Genomic DNA, 20,580 nt, shown 5'->3' with positions numbered 1-20,580 from the left:
TCCAAGAACATGGTATATCTCTCCATCTGTGTCATCTTTGATTTCTTTCATCAGTGTCTTACAGTTTTCTGAGCACAGGTCTTTTACCTCCTTAGGTAGGTATAATCCTGGTATTTTATTCTTTTTGTTGCAATAGTGAATGGGATTGTTTCCTTAATCTTTTATTTCTTTTTTTCTTCTCTGATTGCTGTGTCTAGGATTTCCAAAACTATGTTGAATAATAGTTGCAAGAATGGACATCCTTGTCTTGTTCCTGATCTTAGAGGAAATGCTTTCAGTTTTTCACCATTGAGAATGATGTTTGCTGTGGGTTTTGTCATATATGGCCTTTATTATGTTGAGGTAGCTTCCCTCTATGCCCACTTTCTGGAGAGTTTTTATCATAAATGGGTGTTGAATTTTGTCAGAAGGTTTTTCTGCATCTATTGAGATGATCATATGGTTTTTATCCTTCAGTTTGTTAATATGGTGTATCACATTGATTGATTTGCGTATATTGAAGAATCCTTACATCCCTGGGATAAATCCCACTTGATCATGGTATATGATCCTTTTAATGTGTTGTTGGTTTCTGCTTGCTAGTATTTTGTTGAGGATTTTTGCATTGCTATTCATCAGTGATATTGATTTGTAATTTTCTTTTTTTTGTAGTATCTTTGTCTGGTTTTAGTATCAGGGTGATGGTGGCCTCATAGAATGAGTTTGGGAGTGTTCCTTCCTCTGCAATTTTTTGGAAGAGTTTGAGAAGGATGGGTGTTAGCTCTTCTCTAAATGTTTGATATAATTCACCTGTGAAGCCATCTTGTCCTGGACTTTTGTTTGTTGGAAGATTTTTAATCACAGTTTCAATTTCATTACTTGTGAATGTTCTGTTCATATTTTCTATTTCTTCCTGGTTCAGTCTTGGAAGGTTATACCTTTCAAAGAATTTGTCCATATCTTCCAGGTTGTACATTTTATTGGTATAGAGTTGCCTGTAGTAGTCTCTTAGGATGCTTTGTATTTCTGCGGTGTCTGTTGTAACTTCTCCTTTTTCATTTCTAATTTTATGTGTAAGGTTAAGTTGTTTATTTGAGATTTTTCTTGTTTCTTGAGGTAGGCTTGTATAGCTATAAACTTCCCTCTTAGAACTGCTTTTGCTGCATCCCATAAGTTTTGGATCGTCGGGTTTTCATTATCATTTTTCTCTAGGTATTTTTTGATTTCCTCTTTGATTTCTTCAGTGTTCTCTTGGTTATTTAGTAACACATTGTTTAGCCTCCATGTGTTTGGGTTTTTTACAGTTTTTTTCCCTGTAATTCATTTCTAATCTCATAGCGTTGTGGTCAGAAAAGATGCTTGATATGATTTCAATTTTCTTAAATTTACTGACGCTTGATTTGTGACCCAAGATGTGATCTATACTTGAGAATGTTCCATGCACACTTGAGAAGAAAGTGTACTCTGCTGTTTTTGGATGGAATGTCCTATAAATATCAATTAAATCTCTCTGGTCCATTGTGTCATTTAAAGCTTCTGTTTCCTTATTTATTTTCATTTTGGATTGTCTCTCTATTGGTGTAAGTGAGGTGTTAAAGTCCCCCACTATTATTTTGTTGCTGTCGATTTCCTCTTTTATAGCTGTTAGCAGTTGCTTTATGTATTGAGGTGCTCCTATGTTGGGTGCATATATATTTATAATTGTTATATCTTCTTCTTGGATTGATCCCTTGATCATTATGTAGTGTCCTTCCTTGTCTCTTGTAACATTCTTTATTTTAAAGTCTATTTTATCTGATATGAGTATTGCTACTCCAGCTTTCTTTTGATTTCCATTTGCATGGAATATCTTTTTCCATCCCCTCACTTTCAGTCTGTATGTGTCCCTAGGTCTGAAGTGGGTCTCTTGTAGGCAGCATATATATGGGTCTTGTTTTTGTATCCATTCAGCGAGCCTGTGTCTTTTGGTTGGAGCATTTAATCCATTCACGTTTAAGGTAATTATCGATATGTATGTTCCTATGACCATTTTCTGAATTGTTTTGGATTGTTTTTGTACATCCTTTTCTTCTCTTGTGTTTCCCACTTAGAGAAGTTCCTTTAGCATTTGTTGTAGAGCTGATTTGGTGGTGTTCAATTCTCTTAACTTTTGCTTGTCTGTAAAGCTTTGATTTCTCCATCGAATCTGAATGAAATCCTTGCTGGGTAGAGTAGTCTTGGTTGTAGGTTCTTCGCTTTCATCACTTTAAGTATATCATGCCACTCCCTTCTGGCTTGTAGCATTTCTGCTGGGAAATCAGCTGTTAACCTTATGGGAGTTCCCTTGTATGTTATTTGTCGTTTTTCCTTGCTGCTTTCAATAATTTTTCTTTGTCTTTAAGTTTTGCCAATTTGATTATTGTGTGTCTCGGTGTGTTTCTCCTTGGGTTTATCCTGTATGGGACTCTCTGCACTTCCTTTTCTTGGGTGGCTATTTCCTTTCCCATGTCAGGGAAGTTTTTGACTATAATCTCTTCAAATATTTTCTCTGGACCTTTCTCTCTCTCTTCTCCTTCTGGGACGCCTATAATGCGAATGTTGTTGCATTTAGTTTTGTCCCAGAGGTCTCTTAGGCTGTCTTCATTTCTTTTCATTCTTTTTTCTTTATTCTGTTACGCAGCAGTGAATTCCACCATTCTGTCTTCCAGGTCTCTTATCCGTTCTTCTTCCTCAGTTATTCTGTGATTGATTCCTTCTAGTGTAGATTTCATTTCAGTTATTTTATTGTTCATCTCTGTTTGTTTGTGCTTTAGTTCTTCTAGGTCTTTGTTAAACGTTTCTTCCATCTTCTTGATCTTTGTCTTCATTCTTTTTCTGAGGTCTTGGATCATCTTCACTATCATTATAATGAATTCTTTTTCTGGAAGGTTTCCTACCTCCACTTCATTTAGTTGTTTTTCTATGGTTTTATCTTGTTCCTTCATCTGGTACATATCCCTCTGCCTTTTCATCTTGTCTGTCTTTCTGTGAATGTGGTTTTTGTTGCACAGGCTGTAGGATTGTAGTTCTTCTTGGTTGTGCTGTCTGCCCTCTGGTGGATGAGGCTATCTAAGAGGCTTTTGTAAGTTTACTGATGGGAGGGACTGGTGGTGGGTAGAACTGACTGTTGCTCTGATGGGCAGAGCTCAGTAAAACTTTATTCTGCTTGACTGCTGATGGGTGGGGCTGGGTTCCCTCCCTGTTGGTTGTTTGGCCTGAGGCAACCCAACACTGCAGCCTACCTGGGCTCTTTGGTGGGGCTAATGACAGACTTGGGAGGGCTCACGCCAAGGAGTACTTCCCAGAACTTCTGCTGCCAGTGTCCTTGTCCCCACGGTGAGCCACAGCCAACCCCCACCTCTGCAGGAGACCCTCCAACACTAGCAAGTATGTCTGGTTCAGTCTCCCCTGGGGTCACTGCTCCTTCCGCTGGGTCCCGATGAGCACACTACTTTGTGTGTGCCCTCCAAGAGTGGATTCTCTATTCCCCCCAGTCCTGTTGAAGTCCTGCAATCAAATCCCACTATGCTTCAATGTCTGATTCTCTAGGAATTCCTCCTCCCGTTGCCAGACCCCCAGGTTGGGAAGCCTGACATGGGGCTCAGAACCTTCACTCCAGGGGGTGGACTTCTGTGGTATAAGTGTTCTCCAGTCTGTGAGTCACCCACCCAGCAGTTATGGGATTTGGTATTACTGTGATTGTACCCCTCCTACTGTCTTCATTGTGGCTTCTCCTTTGTCTTTGGATGTGGGGTATCTTTTTTGGTGAGTTCCAGTGTCTTCCTGTTGATGATTGTCCAACAGCTAGTTGTGATTCTGGTGTTCTCACAAGAGGGGGTGAGAGCACGTCCTTCTACTCTGCCATCTTCTCATTGTCACTTTCTATTTCTGTACCCTAGGTTATATTTTTAAAGACAATTTTGGTAGAACTATTACAGTTTTTGTTTTCAGTTATTTTAAACTTATCTATACTTTAATCTACTTAATATATGATATTTAAATGTTATTTTCACAAAGGATTTATTTGATAATTCTTATTCATCCAATTAAGCCATTTGAAAATTAATTCTTAATAAGTCTAAATACATGAATAGCCAGGAACGAGATTGAGAACCACATTTTAAAACCCCACCTCTTAAACAGAAAATCATAATCTCTGTGGAGACATATGGTTTAAAGCATATCCCTCTCAGACCTTCAAGTGATTCTAGTATCCTACCTGGTGGAATCACTCATCTGGAAGAATGAGCATGTGCAAATAGCAAGAAAAGTTATGAAAAATATAAGTATGCTTTGGAAATTTTGGCTATCAAAAAAAAAAAAGAAAAAAAAAGAATGAGGAAAAAACTAATCTGAAATAATAAGATACCTTTTAGGAAAAAATACGGTACCACATTCCCATTTTCAGCCATTCCATTGTTTTTCTGTCCTTTCCTGTTCTATCACAGCCTCAAATGCAAATTTATTGTGAAACTAATGATGATCAAGCTTAGAGCCTTCCATTGTCTGGGGCCCATTCTAAGTTCTAGAAAGGAGGCTTACTAGCCGCTGTACATTGTTATAGGTTTTGTAAAATTTGCAAAAGTAGGAATTTGAGGGGTATTATTTTTCTCAAAACAGACTCTCAAAATTATATAACCTTCATGTGCCATGAAACCAGGATCCCACCCCTGATTCCATGGCTTACTGGAGGGCAGACAGGAGGATGTTCAAGATAAATTCTATTAAAATGTCTTTTAACAGCCCAGCATTCTCTGCACCTTTCCAGATGATTTCTTCAAATGAACTAATCAAACTTCATTAGTTCTTTCTTTAAAAAAGTAACTGATTCCTGGCTGAAATAAAATAATAATAATAATAAAGTTCATTTGAAGTAGAACCACACAGGTAACCATGGTAAATAATAACCAGGCTATAGTAAGTAGTGCTGCATGTAAAGATGTTATTGTATTCATAATACAAGTATTTACTGAATACTATGTACCAGGCACTAGTCTAGGTGCTGAGCATATGTTAATGAACAAAGTGGATAAAAATCCCTACACTTATAGAGATACATACTAATGAGCAGAGTACAATAAACAAAATAAGTAAATGAATGCTATGGAGAAAAATAAAAAGAAAAGGAGGCTAGAAAAGGCTAGGAAACTAGGGCGGAAATTTTATTTTAGTTTTTTTTTTATTGAAACTTTATTTTTTTCCAGCTTTACTGAGATGTCATTGACATAAAACATTGTATAAGCTTAAGATGTACAGTGTAATGATTTTATATATGTATATATTACAAAATGATTACCACAATAAGGTTTTAACACATCCATCACCTCACATAGTGATAGCTTTCTGTGTGTGTGTGGTGAGAACTTTAAAAATGAACTCTCTTGGGGGCTTCCCTGGTGGTGCAGTCGTTAAGAATCCACCTGCCATTGCAGGGGACATGGGTTTGAGCCCTGGTCTGGGAAGATCCCACATGCCACAGAGCAACTAAGCCCGTGCGCCACAACTACTGAGCCTGCCCTCTACAGCCCACAAGCCACAACTACTGAGCCCGTGTGCCACAAGTACTGAAGCCCGCGCACCTAAAGCCCATGCTCCGCAACAAGAGAAGCCACCGCAATGAGAATCCCGAGCACCGCAAGGAAGAGTAGCCCCCACTCGATGCAACTGAGAAAGCCTGTGCGCAGCAACAAAGACCCAACACAGCCATAATTAAATGAATAAATAAATAAATATCCTTAAATATATATATATATATATATATATATATATATATATATATATATATATACTCTCTTAGCAACGTTCAAATATACGGTATTGTTAACTATAGTCACCATGTTGTATGTTATATCCCTGAACTTATTCATCTTATAACTGGACGTTTCTACCCTGTAACCACATTTACCTGTTTCTCTCACCCCCTACTCCCCAACCCCTGGCAACCACTGATCTATTCTCTGTATCTATGAGGGTATTTTTGTGGTTTTTTTTTAGATTACATATATAAATGAGATCATACAGTATTTGTCTTTCTCTTTATGACTTATTGAACTTAGTGTGATTACCCTCAAGGTTCATCCATGTTATTACAAGCAGCAGGATTTCCTTCTTTTTTTATAGCTGAATAATGTCCATTCCATATGTGTGTGTGTGTGTGTGTGTGTGTGTGTGTGTGTGTGTGTATATATACACCATATTTTCTTTATCCATTCATTGGTCAGTGGACACTTAGGTTGTTTCCATGTCTTGGCTATTGTAAATAATGCTGCAATGAACATGCGGGTACAGATACCTCTTTCAGATAGTGATTTCATTTCCTTTGGATATTATATACACAGAAGTGGAATTGCTGGATCATATGGTAGTTTTATTCTTAATTTCTTGAGGAACCTCCACACTGCTTTCCATAGTGGCTGTACCAATTTACATTCCCACCAACAATGTACAAGAGTTTCTCTCACTAGGAAGCTAGGAAAGGCGAGGAGATTAGGATGGCAATTTTAAATAGAGTAGCCTGGGAGTATCTCACCGTGAAGGTGACATTGAGCTGATACCTGGGTAAAGAATATTCCAGCAGAGGGAACTACAAATGCAAAGGCCCTGAGGAGGAAGCACTCACATGTGTTCAAGAAACAGCCAGGTGACGAAGAGGCCAAGGCACAGTGAGCCAGAGGGAGAGAGGTACAGGGTGGGATCAGAGAGGCCTCAGGGGCCCAAATCCACTGAGGAGGGCCTTAAGCCCCAGTGAGGACAGACTATTTATTCTGAGTGCAGTAGAAAGCATTGGAGGATGCTGAGCCGGGACTCCTAGGGATCTGATTAACATTTTAGTGGGATCACTCAGTCTGCGATATAAAGAATAAAGAAGTCGGGGGCACACCGTTAATTACCAGTGTTCCAGGGTGGGCTTATCAGAGCAATCTTAGTTGCTCTGTGTCAACAGAAGAAATAAATATACACAGAAACATCCTCACCTCCACCTTGTTAACAAGACGCTCTTCCTGTCTTGGGCTTTAGCTTGATGAAGCCAAGGTTTGATGAAAACTGCATTTTGGAAATAAAAGAGCTCAGACGTGGTCTCAGAAAGCAAAAGGCTGGTGGTAAGGTTGGTATTTTCCTTGCACACAAAGAAAATAAAACCAGGGGAAACCTTGCAGGACTGCATCTGATGCTCATGTCCAGCCCAGCCGGGAGACCTGTGCTTTACTCTTCCTGTCCCCTCCATACTCTTAGTTTGAGATCAGCACCTGAAAACTGGATGTCAAGGAAAGGAACACGTACTTACTTATTTTACTCTCAATCACAGTGAAGCCTGGACGAAATTTTCAGAAATATTAAGGTCTACCAACAACTACGAAAATAGACACTTTCATTGTCAACATATATACAGGTTAAATATATGACTTGAACCGTTCATTATTTTTAGAGATTTACTGCAAGTATGGACCTCACTTTGCCACTGCAGGCTTTGCCTCTAACTCCCAACACTGCAGCCCCATGTTAAGACCTGTTTGAGAACCTCTGTTAACAGATTTTCAGCCATAAAAGAGGATGAAATAATGCCATTTGCTGCAACATGGATGCCACTAGAGATTATCATACTAAGTGAAGTAAGTCTCAAAGAGAAAGACAAATACCATATGATGTCACTTATAAGTGGAATCTAAAAAGTGACACAAATAAACCTATCTATGAAACAGAAACAGAACCATGGACATAGAGAACAGACTTGTGGTTGCCAAGGGGGAGAGGGTTGGGAGAGGGATGGAGTGGGAAGTTGGGGTGAGCAGATGTAAGCTTTTATGTATAGACTGGATAAACGACAAGGTCTTACTGTATAGAACAGGGAACTATATTCAGTATTCTATGATAAACCATACTGGAAAAGTATTTTTAAAAAGAATGTATATATGTATAACTGAATCACTTTGCTGTACAGCAGAAATTAACACATCGTAAATCAACTATACTTCAACAAAAATAAGTTTTAAAAAGAAATAATCTATAAGCCTTAAGTAAAACAATTCTGAGTTTGAGCTTTTTAAATTTTAGATCAAATCTTTTAGAAAAATCAGGCTTTTGCCCTCTCGTTTGGCAAAAATCTACTAATCAAGTCCAGCTTATTCCTTCTGGCCTCCAGTCCAAACATCAAACTCACACCATCGTTTTTATCTTGAATCTCTTTATTGGCCTCTGTGACTTGAGAGTGGCATGGACATGTCAGAAACAAATGTTGTGTGTTCACAACATGAACATGAGATCATCTGATATTTTTACTCATAAATAAGCATATGCCTTTACCCTTTGTGCCAGGTTTTTGTTTATAAAAACCATCTGTGAAAACAAAGGGTAAAATTACATTCTCCGTGCAAATATACGTGTTATGCAAGATAAAATGCACACTGTCACTTACCTCTATAATCCACTAATGTGCTAAACACCATGCCCTCTCACGGTGTCCTATTCACCTTTGAGATGCAGTTTGGGGATTGATTGGAAAAAATCGTCATTTATGCATATCACTGTAAAATGCATTTTTCTACAGTCTCATCTCTATAGATAATCTGAACAAAGTAAATATTAAAATGGGGGATTGGAAGAAGCAGTATTTATTTTCTTTACTCCAGAGAAGGTATTTGATCTTGCAGGAAAACTTTGAATGTTAAATATCACTGGCATTGATTAGAAACAGGTTTCATAGCCTCATGGTATTGATAACAATGGTAAAATACTTATTATAGAGAGAAAAAATATTTTTGAAATAATTTTCCAACTTGCTTACACTTCATTAAGCTTGAGGGCGAACCATCCCCCTCGTTCTGAGTGGTAAAGCACCAAAATGGATTCCATCATACAGCCAACAGCATGGGCTACCATATACACAGAAGAGTCAGGTACAGGAGAATAAACAGCACTGTAATTGTGTCTCAAGTACAGGTACCAAGCTAGACCCAGTGTCTGGAGGCCTGAGGTCGGAAGGACTGTTTCTGTTCATTCTAGTCCGCCGGAGCCCCACCCAGGTTGTTGGGATCTCCATGCCTTCCATGTTCCTAGCAGGAAATGGTTCTTTCTCCCCGGTGAGGAATATCTAGAGAAAAATCAGCAGTCTCTACTCTCTCCCTGGATGTTATCACACTGGAATGATGGAGTGGAGTGGAGACAGCAACTAAGTTGTAAAAGCAGCTCAAGCCGTAAGAGCAATCTGGCTCCAGCACCTGTCACCTCATTGATTGCCAAGGTTGATTCTGGTGGTTTGGCTGACCAGCCCTCAGTTCCCTGGCTCTCCCATCTCTCCCTGTAGGTTCTTCCCAAGGCAGTGTGCTCAGGAGCAATCTGGATGGAAATTCCCCCTCAAAGAAAAAGGGTAATAATAGTAAAAACAACAATAGCTGCTAAGTATATGGAATGTGCTAGCTGCCAGGCAGTGTGCTAAATGCTTTCCAAATATTATATAGGGCCTTATAATTGCCCTAGAGCTAGATACTGTAATTGTCCTTATCAAGGAATGGGGGCTTAGAACGGTACCGTAACTGCCCAAGAGCATGCAACTAGAAGGTGGCAGAACCAAGATATGAAATTTAGACCACGTTTTCTAATTCCCAAGTGAATGTCTTTGGAATATTTTTGGTATCTCCCCATCTCCCAACGGGAAGATCTCTGTAGTCAGTGAACCATTGTTAATACACAGCAACAGAAGCAGCTCTCAGATGCTCCTGACGTGAATAGAGCCTTCCAGGATCCCCTCCAGCGTTCAGCAGCTGCTTGTTCTCTCCAGCGTCTTCCCCGTGGGAGCTCTTCACAGATGCTTTGATAATGGGACCTCTGTTGATCGAGGCTTCCCACAGCTGCTCCACTGGAGTCCTCATGTGTCTCACCTTCATCAAACTCCACACTGGGGGTCAATGTTGAGTGTAAGGTCCTGATGGCCAGGTGACATGAGATGAGCTGTTCACCCAGGAAAATAGCAGGACCACGTCTCAGGAGAGGGTCCACATCGTGGGCAAGAAGGGTTGCAAAATGTGTAAACCAGAGAAGCAGGGTCTAGCATCAGGCCAAGAAACTGAGAAATGATCCTAAGCGGACAGAGGATTCCAAGGTCAGTAGACACAAAGTGTGGGAGCAGTGGAGGAGGCTGAATGGAAGGTGGATCACGACAGGTAGTCCAGTAATTCTACTGATTTGGAACAGTGTAGAGAGCTGGGGAGCAGTTTGGTTGGTTGGTCAGTTTGCTTGTTTTCTCTTTGGTTTTTAAAGGGTCCTGAGTGGAGTGAATGGTCCTGAGTAGTGCTAGATGCACACAGCCTTCAGTAGTTCTAATTGCAACAGGCTGGCGGGGCCATTACTCTTTACCGCCCCGCACTGGGGACCATGCACAGCTGCATTGCTGCTTTTCCACTAATGCCTTCTTGTTAAAAGCCAACTCTGTCAGGGAACATATACATCATTGAACTGCATTAAGGACAGCAAACGTGGGACAATGGAGCATCTCGCTTAGTTTCATTTGCTAAGACCTTCTGCAGACTCACCATCCCTCCTTATTCCAAATGAACTCTAAAACTCTGTAACAAAGCCCACCAAAAGGGTTTCAGCAGAGACTCTTTTGCACCTTACTGTTGTATTCAAAACTGGAAAAACAGAGGATTTGGAAAATTCCAAAATTTGGGGTCATATAAAGACCAAGGCCCAGAATTAGCCTTGGCAAACCCGATCCATAAATTGTCCAGAATGTTAACATTTGAAGTTCTATCCTGGTGAGGAAGCTGAGAGATGTTTCTCTATTTTTCTAATGAATAAGAGGAGGCTTTGCAATAGAGACAGAAACATAGGGGCCATTCCCCCAGGCTCTGGAATCAGACAGTTTGAGTTTAAAACCCACTGACAAACTGTATGGCCTTGAACATGTGACTTAACATAGAGCCACTTCTTTATGACTCAGATTCCTCATTGGTCAAATGGAACATATAGTGGCTACTTCAAAGGGTTATTTTGGGGATTCAATGAGATAAAGTACATAAAGCACACAGCACAATTCCTAGCGCTTGGAGAGTGTTCCAAATACTTTATTATCATTATTATCATCATTATGATTATTATTCTCACCATCATCATTAGACTCAGACATTCTTACTCTCCCCAAATGTATACTTTCTTTCCCAAACTTCTGCTAATCTTATACTTGGGCTTCATCTAATTGGCAGTGAGTCAAAAGAGGATTCATTATATCAAAGTGTTTGCCAAAGAATGTTTTTGGTAAATTCACAACTGATCTCTTTGGTACCAACATCTAAGGTTAGGGTTACCCCTCATCACCTTCTTGTTTTGTTAATAATACCATGACATTGACTGTTTATAAAGTTACGTTTCAAAAATGAACAGCTTATTTGAAGCCATCCATATTTTCAGGCTAAATAAAGTCTCAGTTAATATACTATCCACTGAATGAAGTACTGTCTTGATGTGTTCCCAACCTAATCTCTCCCAAGAAAAGATCCTTCGTTCTAATATTTGAACAAAAGAGCTCATTTTTTAAAGTAAGTGTAAATGTCTAATAACAAATCAGTGACCATTTTTTAGATCATTCTCAATCTGTTTTGTAAAGCTAATACTAATATTTCTTAGGCTAATATATTTTCATCAATATTTGGTAATCACTTCCTGTAAATTTTGAGGTTTTATTTTTTGGATAATATTTAAGAGGTTGTTTTCATGAGTCTTTAAGAAATAGATAGTTTTGGCCTTTATCTACAATAGATTTTCCTCAAGAAAATGATCTCCATCAAGTGGCCAAATTGTTGTATTACAACCTGCAAAGAAAAGTATCAAAGCCCATATACTCCCATATCAAGCATTTTATGACCTACTAATAAATGTTTGGTTTTAATAGGTAATACTACCGCAAAAAATGTTAAATATTTTAAGATACTTATCAGTATTTGTTCCAAAACTGATAGTGGAGAATTTTTTTTGTTAAGTCAAGACTTGCTTAATTTAATTGGAAAGATTATAATTTTAAAAATGCAAATTTCTGATTTGGGGGTAATATTGGTATTTCCTCAATTGAACTGAGAAAAACTAAGCCAAAAATCGTACTCCTATATCTCCTATATTTCTGTTTCTGCAGCATGAAAAGGATACCAAGAAGAGCCTGCCAGAGATCCTGAATAAGTCTCTTTAATGATTAGAGGTCCCTTCCCTTTGGCCTTTCTCAGGATTGTTAAAGTCCCAGATGCATGAAGTGTCTGTCCGCAAGAAACAGACCCTGTTTGGGTGTCACAGTAGCTAGCACACTTTTGTGGTTTACAGGATTATGCGTTACAGCTGGGAGAACTTGAGGAATAGTAGATCATTAAATCCAGTTAGCTCAGTAACTTTGGTCAATTAACCTTTCTAGGAGCCGGTATCCTTGTCTGTAAAATGAATCTGTTCAAGTAGATAATCTCTCAATGTCCTTTAAGGACCAAATGAATATATCTGTAAAGTGACAAAATTCTAAGAAAATTTTCAATTGAAAAACATGTTTACGACTGGCTAAGCTAGATTATGACTTTTTCTTTTTTTTCTACTAGACAGATTGATTTGGAGTCAGTGTTCTACTTTGGTCACAGATTCATAGGTGATTCATGAACATCAAGCCCCTGGATAATTCTTCCAGTTTGGCCTCCAATCTTTGGGTCATAACACTATTTATTAATAACTCCAGTAGAAAAAGTAAAAGAATATTTTAAAATTAGCCAGTTAATAGTTTGGATAAAGGTTCTAATGGGAAAAACGTTGTTAACAACTGGACTTGCATTCATTTATTAACTTATTCATTCAACAATTTTTTAAACCACATACTTGCTGAGCTATCCTGAGCTATCACCTTCCTCTTATAAGAACACATGAGAGTTGACTTTATTTTACTACTGGTTGATGCTAGACTAGAAAAGCTCTTTGTAGAAAGCTTATCTAGATTTTAAAGACTGTGATGTTAAGAATGGCATGTATGGTTCTTTTCTTCCCCAGAACTCTAAAATCTGTATTGCCAAGCATCATGCCTTTCATTCATTCGATCATTAATTCAAACCACTTAGTAAAAATTTTCTGAAGTGCCACCATGAAGTGCTTAGAACACCCAGAATCTCCATTCTCAGAGAGCTCACAGTCGGAATGGAGATCAAGTGGTAATTATTTCCAGCTCATTGTAAACGCCATCAGTGGGGAGTGGGAAAGAGTCTTGGGAACACAGAGAAAGGGCATCTCATGAAGCTCTGGGGTATCAGGGCAGCATTTCAGATGAAGGCTAAGTCCTCAAGGATAAAAAACAATTAGGCAGGAGATTGGAGGGTTGAGAAATTGGGGGGCAGAAGGTTAGGTAGTGAGAGCCTGATACAAGTAGGTGGTGGTTCAATATGAGGGGAGCATGAAGTTCCCGATGGAAGAGTGTGCCTATCGAGGTTGGGAAAAGAGTTCGTTGTCATTGAGAACAGATGCTTAAGACTCTGTCATTTCAGCCAAGAAATGTGAACTTTATCTTGAGGACAACAGTGAGCCACTGTAAGGTTTTGAACTGATGAATTACACAGTCAGGTTTACATTTTAGGAAGAATCATACAAGGTGGAAAATGGGTTCAAGAGACTAATTTAAAGGCTCTTATAATAATGTAGGTGACAGTTGACGGAATCCTGAACTTAATATACTGGCAGTGGGGATGGAAGGAAGTGGCCACAGTAGAAATTAGTGATTGGGTAGGTGTAGGTGGGAGTGGAGAAGCCCAGGTTTGGGGAATCAAGGATATTAGGCATGTAATGGGCACTTGTTGAACTCAACCCAAATATTTAGTGAATTACTATGTAAAAGGAATTCTGTACTTAGGAGAGCTAGTCTTTGCAGAATGGTTCCTTTTAAACTGAAATTGAGTTCAGAGAGACCTATATATTTTGTATTTGGTCAGTTAACAGAGGTACTCAAAGGTGTAGGAAGACAAGTATATGAAGTCAGTGTGGTTTTTTTCTTTTGTGTATTTTGGTATTACCATTTTTTTTTGACAGCAGGAATCAGCTGTAAGTTTTCCTATTGTCAGTTCCTAAACTGAAGTCTCCCTTTACTAAACTATTAACATACAATTCACAGCAATGTCATTCTTTCTCCTTAATTGACAGCTTCGATGTGGACAATGGCACATCTTCTGGACGGAGTCCCTTGGATCCCATGACCAGCCCGGGATCTGGGCTAATTCTCCAAGCAAACTTTGTCCACAGTCAACGCCGGGAGTCCTTTCTGTATCGATCCGACAGCGATTATGACCTCTCACCAAAGTCTATGTCCCGGAACTCCTCCATTGCCAGTGACATGTAAGTGTGAGGGGGAGCAAAGAGAAGAGGGCGTGCTTAGAGAAAAATCAAGTAAATTTCCCTCTAGAGTTGATAAAACCAATGATATTTGGTCAACTGCATCATTCTCTAATTTAAAAAGTATGGTGGCTAAAATTATACAAGTTGAAGATAAATGGTAGATTGAATCTGTCACTCTTGATAAGAAACATTTATTTTCCCAGAGAATACATTGTCTGGGAAAAGAGAGAATTAAATTTGCAATGGAGACATTTACACTTAAAACTTTAGCTTATATTCATGTAGGACCTGAGTTTAGCTATCCAACCATGTGAATATTTTCAAATATCTTGACAGGCTTTAAACTCAGTTTGCAAGTCCCTGTGATATTAGCACACATAGCCCTTTGAATATATCTCCCTTGACGTACTGTGCAGATGTTAGCCCTGGTTTGCCAGTTCATTTGAAATCTTTGTGAAGGTTTGCCTAAATTAAACCATTTTTGGAATATTAATCACGGGAGGCAAGTACAGAAAACATTAGACAGACTTGAATATCATTTTAGACATGCCACAGCTTGGAAAGTAATTAAAACTGATAAGCAGATTCGCAGATCATATACCATCATTAGCTCATTTTCTTGTGCTTACTGTAGTGTTCATTAGTTTCCTAGTTTCTGGAGGCTTCTAAATAGGATCTAACTCTCACTCAATACCTGCACTGTCATTGCTGGTCACTCTGCCTCTGTGTAGAGTTAGTGTCTACTTTCCTCCTCTGCATCTAGGCATTTGTCTGATAACATCACCATCTTCTCATGACACCGTCTCAAACACTCAGCACAGGTTGCAGTACATCTTAGAGGAACTGTATGGGGTTCCCGAGGGTCTAGTGTTATTCTTTGTATTCTAACAGATCATCAAGGTATCTTAATAGGTCTCTATGGGATTCTAGAAATGAAATTATGCTTTTCTCACTTCCCAACCTATGGCTCTTGGTTGCCATTTATTAATGGTTGTAAAATGACTACACTCTCTTCTCCCTAGGAATGAGTAACTAAAGTACAATCACTTTGATTCAAATTCTAAATTATGAAATTCACATTGTGTAACTGTCTTTGAGAACTGCAGGAGATAGAAGAAAACTCTAAGACAGAGTTCTTGTCTCAGATAACTAATAATCTTATGAAATGACAGGTTTTAGATCAAATAATTAGTGAAAAAGACAGTATGTAAGTACTAATTTCTGTCCTTGTGGTCTACAGGTAAAAGCACCTCATCACCTACCTCTATGCACAGGTCTCCACAATCTTTCAAAAACTATCCAATCTACTCTCCTTTTTTATCTGTTGTTTTTGGCAATAAAACTTCTCCATAATCATATCTCTGCCCATCCTTCCAACCCCACCCCAAGATCTACATCTATTCTCTATATTTCCTGCTATGTTGTTGTTGCCTTAATATTCTGAAATCTATCTTCGAATCATACTGACCTCTGAAAATCCATTAATTCAAGTAATGTTTATTGGTCACCCATAAAGCAGAAGGCATGGTGCCAGTTATTAAAGGAAATACAAGGTGCATTTCATCTCCTACCTGCCATCACTGTTTTGTGCTCTCTTCCCTACTGCTCACAGACTTCTTCTTCACCAGCTCCTCTTATCACCCCTTAACATATATCCCCAAAGTATAGCCCCTGACCCTCTGGGCTCTGCTTTAGAAAACACTTTTGTATATATGTTCGACTATCAGCCTTCATCAGATGACTTACTGCTCAGTATCTCTGGCCCTGCAACCTCAGGTGAGCTCCAGATCTATAGCCCCTAATTGCCTTCTGGAAATTTAGACTTTCCTGTTCAACTGTTCCTTCACACTCACTAATTAGTACATATTCATCATTAATTCATTGTATTGATGGCGTCCACTCTCCTTTACTACAAAACAACTTCCTTTTCCCATTGGCTTTATTTCTATGTTATTTTTATCCCATTTTCTTAGGTTTGAAAATTAAGACATTTGTTTATTCATTCATACGTAATAAAAATACTTACTGAAAAGCTATGGTGTGTTTAAAGCTCCCCGTCTGCATGGGGGTAGGGGGAGAGGCAGGGCAGAAGGGCTGACATTTTAGACCTTTGGAATAAAATCTGGTGAGCACCATCCTTGAGGCATTTATGAGGGAAAAGGAGAAGAGAAGGAGAGTTTGCCAGCCAGGGATAGTCAGGTGAAGGGGGCAACATTTAGATAATGTGGGGCGAGGGAAATCATGGCTCAATTAAGGAATGACTGGTTGGTGTGAGTAGGGAAATGTGGCAGGAGAAAAAGAAGGTTGGAATACAGTCTATGGGACCTCAGAGCCACAGGTTTTTAGTTGGGATCACGTGATCGCATTCTTGTTTTTATTGCTTCTGATTACTCTATTGTTGAATGATTGTATAGAATGAAGTGATTACAGGGAAATAGATCATGTTGAAATTCATAGAAGCAAAGCAGGCTAAATATGTTGGAGGCCCAGGTCAAGGGTGGGGGTAGGATGAGGTTAGTCCAGATGCAAGAAGCAATAGGCTTACAGAATGGTGTGGGTGTGTGTGCTTGCACACGCGTGTGCATGTTGGGAGACAGCCAGTGGGCAAGGAGGATCAGAGAGAATGTTGACGTTTTGACCCTGAACAAGTAAATGAATGGTGATGTTGACATGGGAACACAGCATAGAGTGGACAACATAATGACATAATGAATTTGGCTTTTACACGTTGAGGCCAGAACTCTAGGAGAAACAAGACAACAATTAAAGGACAAGGACAGAGAGCAGAAACAACAGTGCAGAGGGTGAGGGGAAATTAGAAGAACCAATTACCTTCTGTAATGACTAGGTTTGGGATGCCCACTGGGAGAAGCATCTTAGTGGGGTAATAGAAGAATTAGTGAAGGAGTGAATTGAAAGTGGAGGTATCAGCAAGTGCAGGCATCTCTTTAAAAGGTTAGTAAGTCAAAGAGGAAAAGAAAAACTAAAGCTGCTTGAGGGAGAATTAGGTTCAAGTGAAATTTTTTTGAATTCAGAACACTTAAGCTGAGGGACGCAGACGTTAAGTATGGAGTTGTAGCTGCTGATGAAAATACGATCATGAGCCTAAGTAAAGGGACTAACCTTGAAAAAGGAGTAGAGACAAGTACTGCATTCTTTAGAACAATGAAAAAAAGAAGTGAAGGGGAGATATAAATTTGGAGACGGATGGCTGAAATGTTGAGAGAATTGATGGCTTATGATCTCTACTTTTTCATGCAAGTAGAAAGTATATTAAAAAAGAACGTAAATATGTGGATAACTGAGTCACTTTGCTGTACAGAAGACATTGGCACAGCATTGTTAATCAACTACACTTCAATTAAAACAAAAAAAATGAAAAAGAAAGTATAGCCATCGATGACTAAAGGAAAGAGTGATGGGGCAGCTTGAGAACGGGGAAAAAGCTTAAAAGAGCCACACTGCAATTATAAAAGGGGAACAGAATAGGGGTGAGTAGAAAAGAAAAATGCTGAAAAGCCCTATAGATAATTATATGTAATGTTGAATGGATGAATGACCAGGTTGAAAGTCATCTCCTCCAACTTCATCAAAGGTGAAATAACTGGGCTTTTGATAGAGGCCAGGGACAAACTCACAGTGACTTAGTAGACTCTGTTTTACATAGTTATGTATTCTACTGATATTTTCTAAAATTATAGCAAATTGATTTTTGGATACCAGTGTGTATCTGTGCATTTTATGAAAAGGCTACAATATTTAACAGCTAAATAGTGCTTTTCTTTCCAAAGTAAACTTACGAGGATGACCTCATTTTTCCCTGTGCCTATTCAAGAGTTCCTTTATCTGATTGGACTCACGTAAGAGTGACAAATCTAATTAGACCGTGATGCAACTCTATATTTTGTTGAAAAATAATGTCTTGACATGTTCAGCTTTCTCATTCCCCCTGGGTATTTATATTGCAGCTGTAAGGTTTTCCTTTGACACTAACTGACTCCCGAAAAGCATTCTTTCTACTAGGGAGATGTTTCTATGAGAAGCAAGGTGAATAGAATAAATAACTACCCTTTCAGTCTTCAATCTGATACTACACGTTCCATCTACAGATAAAGTGTTATCCTTCCTCTTCATTTGACTTCACATGTGGCCATATGTAAACCTCCATTTTCTTACCTAGTTCATGATAATGCTGGGAGGATTGTTCGGTTTCTATAATTCAACTGCACGGTATAGAGAATGACATTATTATATATTTTAATCACTTTGGATGATTGTATACTTAACTGTTCTAGTTAAGCTTTCCTATTGAGAAAATCCCTTAGAAATTTCAAATACAAACAGTAGCAATGAAGGTTTGTGATTATCTATTTGAATGAAGTGTTTTGGAAAACCATTAAATGCTCTTTAAGGTGAAATATAATTGTTTAATTTGTTGGTAAAGAGAGAAGGAAGATAATAACCTCCTATAAGACAGGATGGCATTATCTTCTCTTCTATAAATAGATACTGATTAAATAGCTGAGGCACAAGAAGAAAATAAGACTAATAACGGCAGTAATAATAATCACAGCATACGTTGCATGTCTACATCACTCTTCATTCTTCTAAGTATTTCACATCTGTAATCTCATTTGATACTTTCCACAGTCCTATGCAGAGGGACATTATTATGCTGTTTTACAGATCTGTTTTACAGATGAGAGACCCAAGGTCCTGAGAGCTTAAACTTCTTGAAAAACACAACACACATTTCGATCATTTCTATGAGAACATTATTTGCAAATGCCATAAAGTGCTGTGAACTATTGTGGCAAAACTGCTGAGAAACAGAAGTACCTGTTCACCAAATCCAATTGACCGAATGAATGACTTGGCGCTATGAAAATTTAGTTTCCATTTATAGTTTAAGAATAAAAGAAGATACAAGCTCAAACTGGTCAGAGAAGTAATAAAGAAAATATGCAACTGACCCAAGTCTATAGAACTAGGCTAAACTCAGCATCTAAAAAAATTAGCTTATACAAGGCAGAAGAGAAGTTCCTGGCAGCCTCTGCTCAGAAGGCTGTCACATAGTGTGTTAAATGTAATCCCGAGCAGCAACTTAATTCTTAAGAATAATAAGAAATAGAAAAACTTTTAATGATTAGCGTGAGTACAGTAAAGAAATAAATACATGAGAAGTAAACTTAAACTATCATGAAGATTAAAAAAGTATTTTATAAGAGTAGAAACAACTAGATAACAGAAGGTTGCCCAAGTGCTGTGATGAAGAAACATGAAGAAAATTACAGAATAGATGGATAATTACATTAAATATGTGCAGGGTTTTTTTTCCGCGTACCGCAAAAAAAAACAACAGAAAAAACTATTTTAACTTCTGGATAACAGTTACTTCTGTTGCTGCACTTCATTCAATAATAGGTTATTTGTATTTACAAATACATAGATACGAGTCCCTGGAAAAATTAACAGGAGAATTATCAGTAACAAAACAAATAGAATTTAATCATAAAACTATGAGTTTATTGAATACAAACTGCCTGTCAAACCACATCAGTTAAAAACACGTTTCAATTCATCTGGATAATGGACCTCTAGTCCCCATCTTCTGCTGAATAAACACTAACACAGAGAATCCAAAGATGATCCAAGTTGCTCTTTACTCATATCTACTTACTGATACATACGGGGGAGGGCGTGGAAGGAGCAATGAAGGGGAAGTGAGCGGACCCAATGTACCATAAAAAGCTGGGGCACATTTGGCAGTCTAGCTAATTAGTCCCCGTCACCATACAGAAGTATAGGACCTCATTTATCAAGGCTTTGGGGTGCCCCATGTGGGCATTCTTTCAGCTAGGAAACACTATCCCCCATCCCCAACTCAAATTTCTACCCTTTCTTTAGCAGTTAGGAAGTCCCTCACCACCTCTTGAGCCTTTGTGAGTTTTCAGTTGTAGCTGTTCCTGGCCTCTTCCTATGACTATGGGGTAGAAGGTGGTATTGCCTCTAGTCCTGAGTTTGAAAAAGGAAGAATGATTGCTTATGTACCTATTCATCAGTTCTATTACAGGTTACATTCTTCTTCATTAGTCTTACTAAGGTATCTCTGAAAATAAAAATAAAAAGAAATGTTGCACTACAAAGGTTCTAGTCCTCACTGGATCTACATGAAAAGTCTGTAACCCCACCTACTATATTTTTAGATCTTATTAGCACTGATGAGCATCTGTCTCTTTTCTAACCTTG

General features: G+C 38.6%; 1 protein-coding gene across 20 annotated transcripts in view; it reads left to right on the top strand.

Annotated features, from left to right (window-relative positions):
* Positions 1-20,580, top strand: part of PDE4D (phosphodiesterase 4D) — a 739,244-nt gene that overhangs the window by 486,522 nt on the left and 232,142 nt on the right. For 19 of the 20 annotated variants that reach the window (XR_008618059.1, XM_055086564.1, XM_055086565.1 and 16 more), the window contains one exon: positions 14,140-14,331. Coding sequence is in view for 19 of the 20 variants with exons in the window: in XM_055086564.1 (XP_054942539.1) it covers positions 14,140-14,331 (192 nt within the window). In the remaining variant the exon portion in view is untranslated. Of the gene's footprint in view, positions 1-12,859; positions 13,161-14,139; positions 14,332-20,580 lie in introns of those variants that run through there. The other variant, XM_028492917.2, reaches the window with a different exon arrangement.

This window comes from Physeter macrocephalus, chromosome 8 (assembly GCF_002837175.3).
Source record: "Physeter macrocephalus isolate SW-GA chromosome 8, ASM283717v5, whole genome shotgun sequence".
NCBI lineage: Eukaryota > Metazoa > Chordata > Mammalia > Artiodactyla > Physeteridae > Physeter > Physeter macrocephalus.
Note: the sequence above shows the minus strand (reverse complement) of the source record. Positions and strands in the feature narration are given on the sequence as shown.